At 39.9% G+C, this 4131-nt stretch overlaps 1 protein-coding gene across 9 annotated transcripts in view; it reads left to right on the top strand.

Moving 5' to 3' along the window:
* The window catches only part of LOC103465557 (DEP domain-containing mTOR-interacting protein), a 56534-nt gene that overhangs the window by 46586 nt on the left and 5817 nt on the right, over nt 1-4131 (top strand). For 3 of the 9 annotated variants that reach the window (XM_008410526.2, XM_008410529.2, XM_008410524.2), the window contains 2 exons: nt 2913-3011; nt 3089-3267. In XM_008410526.2, the coding sequence (XP_008408748.1) occupies nt 2929-3011; nt 3089-3267 (262 nt within the window). In that variant the 5' untranslated portion in view covers nt 2913-2928. Of the gene's footprint in view, nt 1-1733; nt 2650-2912; nt 3012-3088; nt 3268-4131 lie in introns of those variants that run through there. The other 6 variants (XM_008410528.2, XM_008410527.2, XM_017304902.1 and 3 more) reach the window with 5 other exon arrangements.

Below are 4131 nucleotides of genomic sequence, written 5' to 3'. Positions count from 1 at the left end.
GGTCAGTTAATACACACACTAAAGAAGAGAACATTTTAATCTGCTCTAACATTAGACTGAATATGAACTAAAGTAACAACAAAATGATAATACCAAAAAATCTCTAACAGTTACCATGGAGATCTTGGCTGCTTCTCTTATGTAATGTCACCTTGTCCAGCCTGTCACTTTAGGTGGAAGGACGTGTCTAGGTTGTTTGTGGTCAAGCTGTACTCTCCCCATTGTCAGATGATGGGGATAGTGTTTTCCTTTACACTATCCCAGCATTAAACGTCTCCTCTATGTCCGCTGGGGCCTGTCAGCTGTGTTCCTTGGCATTCATGATGCTGTTTGTTCACTAATGTTCTCTAACCAGCCTTCACAGAAAGCCCCAAAACAGACTAAAAACCTGAGTGATTACACACAAGTGTCAACAGGTATTCCTACTGCAAAGGATCTCAAAGGGTTACACAGCGCGCCCTGAGATGACCCTCTGTCAACGCTTACTACCAGTGAAAATCTCACTGACAAAACCTAAAGGACTTGAGCCAAAACCAATAGAAATTACTGTAAAAGAATGGCCTGGCATTGTTTTAGCTAGTTTGATTTTCTGGGAATTGAGGAAAAAGAGGAGACAGTGTGACTGAGTAAGGATTTCTCAGGGACACATACCAGGACATGTGCCAAGAGACCCGAGCGATTGTATAAGTTATGGGAAACATAGGACTATAAAAGCCAAACAGCGCATATAGTAATTATCGTGCATGAAAACATGAAGCCCTCTGAAAATGTATTCCGAGCACGCAAAGCAACCGCCAATTCCTAATATATCCATCTCCCTTTTGCACATTTTGTCACATTAGAACCACAAAACTTAGTGGAATTTATTGGGATGTTATACAAAAGAGCGACACAAAGTGGCATGAAATTGTGAAGGAAAATGATACATGGTTCCTATTTCTTTTCCCAAAAAGAATGTGGGATGCATTTATGTTCACGCCTCTGTACAATAATACCACCAAATCAAATCTAGTACACCCAACTGCCTTCAAAATCGGTAAATAAAGTCACTTTAGGTCAAATATCTTCTCAGTATTAGAGCTTTTCCGAGAAGGTTCCAAACCTAGCAAGACATTGGCCTAAACTAAAGAGAAGCAACCGAGAGACCCACAGGACACTTATGAGTCTTGCTCTCCACAAATCTGTTCTTTATGGGAAGTCACATTCATAAGAAAGCCATAGAAAGTTATGTTTGCCACAAGTGAGGTAAGGGTCACAGCAAACACGTGGATGTTGGCCTACATGCAAAATGCTACATGTAGCAGAAAACTATCGGCTCACATCGCCCTGAATGAAAGAGGCCCTTAAAACATCACAGAATGGAGACGCTGTATTTCAGCAGGGACAGAGACGCTGATCAGAGTTGATGAGAAAGACGAGTTGAGCTGAATACCAGGGCAAAACGGGAAGAAAACCTGTAAAAAGCTGCATTTGAAATCCAGAAAACTAATCTCTACGCAGACACACTAAAGAAACCTGGCAGTTACTAAAGAGAGTAAATTATTAAAGGGTCAGTATTATGTAAAATCAACTTTTATGAGCTTTACATCGTGTTTCATACAAACATTTTAAATGTACATCTATACATTTAGTGAGATATAAAAAAGTTGATTTTCTCTGTATGTATGTGTGTATATGTATATAATATATATTTACTAGTCTATCCATCTGTATTTTTTTATTTGACAAATGAGCCTCATTACAAGGCATATTTTAATTTATTAAACATCATTGTATATGTTAGAATGGCCCAGTCAAAGTCTAGAACTACTGTAAGTTCAATTGAGGATGTGTGTCATTCTATGAAAACTACAAATCATTTCCATCCTATCTGACTGGGCTTGTGCTATTTTCACACCATCTACTAATTCGGCAGCACCTGCAGGAACATATTTTCACTGCATTTCAATCTGAGGTTTCAGAATAAAAGCCCTTGAAGACAAATGTGCGCAACACTATTCATGTCTTTATTTGTAAAATGCCATCCATCCATCCATTTTCTTGCACCCTTTTTCCCTCAGTAGGGTCGGGAGGGTTGCTGGTGCCTATCTCCAGCTTATTTGTAAAATGTTTTTTCTAAAAACACTTATTGTTTCACCACTTCCCAAAATTGCACTATTTTGTGTTCAGTTTATTACACAGTTGAAAAATAAAACACATTAAATACATGTGAACGCTCTGCAAGGCTCTGTATGTTTATGCGTCACCATGGCGACACCTTATCTGCATCTGCAGGCATCTACAAGAAATGGGTCACATCTCACTTCATTGGGTTGCTGCTTTATAGACGATGAGGCTTGAAGGATGAACACTTTCATTTTCCACGGACCCTGATTGGTCTTCCAGCACCTGCTGGGACGTTTTTCAGGTTTTTTTGGTTGCCAGACAACCATAAGATGACCTTTGAAATGTAGCTAGTTTAAACTCATCCAGTAACACCAGGACAGTGTATACCAGCATGTCTTCCAGCAAACGACAATAACCATCACAAACTTCTTTTTTTCTCCCCTTCCTAATTCATTGTTCAGTCATTTCTAAGTGATACTCTACGCTACATAGAAACGAGCTTGGACGAAAACACAGTGACAAGATGGATAGAAGTACTTTTCTGTAAATATTGTTTCAGTTATTCGTTTCTAATTGAAGACACAATTCATTTAAAAGTTTATCTGTTAAGACAACATCTGAGAATCTCTGTTTCAAAAAAAAAGCAACACATTGGAGAATAATTTTTACGCCTTGACTCCACGTCTTTGCCTTTCTGTCTTAAACTGTACACACAACATCTAGACCTCGGGGCAATGCTTCGTCTCTTAGGCTATTTTGTAAACACAAAAGTCTATAATAAAAGGTGAGCTTAATTTACTGCTCAGTCCAGGTACAGCAAACATGGAGCGAACAAGCAGCATAAGAAGAAAGACCATAGCGAGACAACATAAGACGGAAGTCATGATTGCGGGGGAACAGCTCAGGTACGGTGGGAAGGCTTTGTGGGTTTACGGCTCAGATAAACTTCAAAACTCATCGAGAACTTGAACATGGATTTAAGGTTGAGGCTTCACGACGGAAAGCTGATCAAGGATCGGCGGTACTACCTGCGGACGTATCCGAACTGCTTTGTGGCGCAGGAGCTGATCGACTGGCTGGTGAGTCACAAGGAGGCTTTGGATCGAGCGACGGCCGTTTATCTCATGCAGCACCTCATGGACCACGACATCGTTCATCACGGTGAGAGGTGTAGACACTGGACACTTTATCTGTGGTATCCATGTCAACCCTATAACCTAAATAGTGGATCAGCAAATCACATATAAGAAACTTAAAGGGGAATTATTATGTATTTTCTAGGCCCATGGTGTCATTTTATAGTACAATCCAGTAACTATGTTACCTTCAGTTGTTGTACAAATGCTGCGTATGTCAAACATGACTTAAAAGAAATACGACTTCAAATTAGGCCTCTGTCTCTTTAAGATGCTCCTACTCTTTCCAACTTCCACCATCAAGACATCATCACAATCCTCCTCATTATGCTGTTTACAACCGTTCTTAAGTGCCTTTCCCTGAGAATTCATGTGTTGAGCTCAGCAGACGTGTAGTTCCACCAGGTGTTTAATTGCTGCTGCCGCTAGTCTGAAGGATAGTGGTGGAGGGGTGCTCTGTGAGGTGGAAGCTTGGAAACTAGCTTTGTGGAAATAGGTGGAGGTTCGTGAGAGCAAGCTTTAAGGCAAACCATATGGTTGCCACGGGAGATTAAAGTATTTTTAAAGAATGAAAGCAACATTCCAGGTATGTTTTTTGATGAGGGAATAACATTATACCATGATACAAAGCTAAAAAAAAGTCAATTTTACACGATGCACCCCCCCCTTTTTATGCATTTGGACATCTGGATATGCTAACGTTCTAAAGAAGATTGGGTGAAGAGCGGGGATTTAAGGGACCGCAAACATGAGATGGTCGTTGGTTCCAGATGTCTTAGTCTTAGTTTTTTTTCTTATTTTTTTTCAGAAACTTCTGATCTGGATTTTCACACACAGTCATCTCATTGGGTTTACTGTGAACGATGTGAAAAGATAAAAAAAAAAAAGT

This window comes from Poecilia reticulata, linkage group LG5, assembly GCF_000633615.1.
Source record: "Poecilia reticulata strain Guanapo linkage group LG5, Guppy_female_1.0+MT, whole genome shotgun sequence".
Lineage (NCBI taxonomy): Eukaryota > Metazoa > Chordata > Actinopteri > Cyprinodontiformes > Poeciliidae > Poecilia > Poecilia reticulata.
Note: the sequence above shows the minus strand (reverse complement) of the source record. Positions and strands in the feature narration are given on the sequence as shown.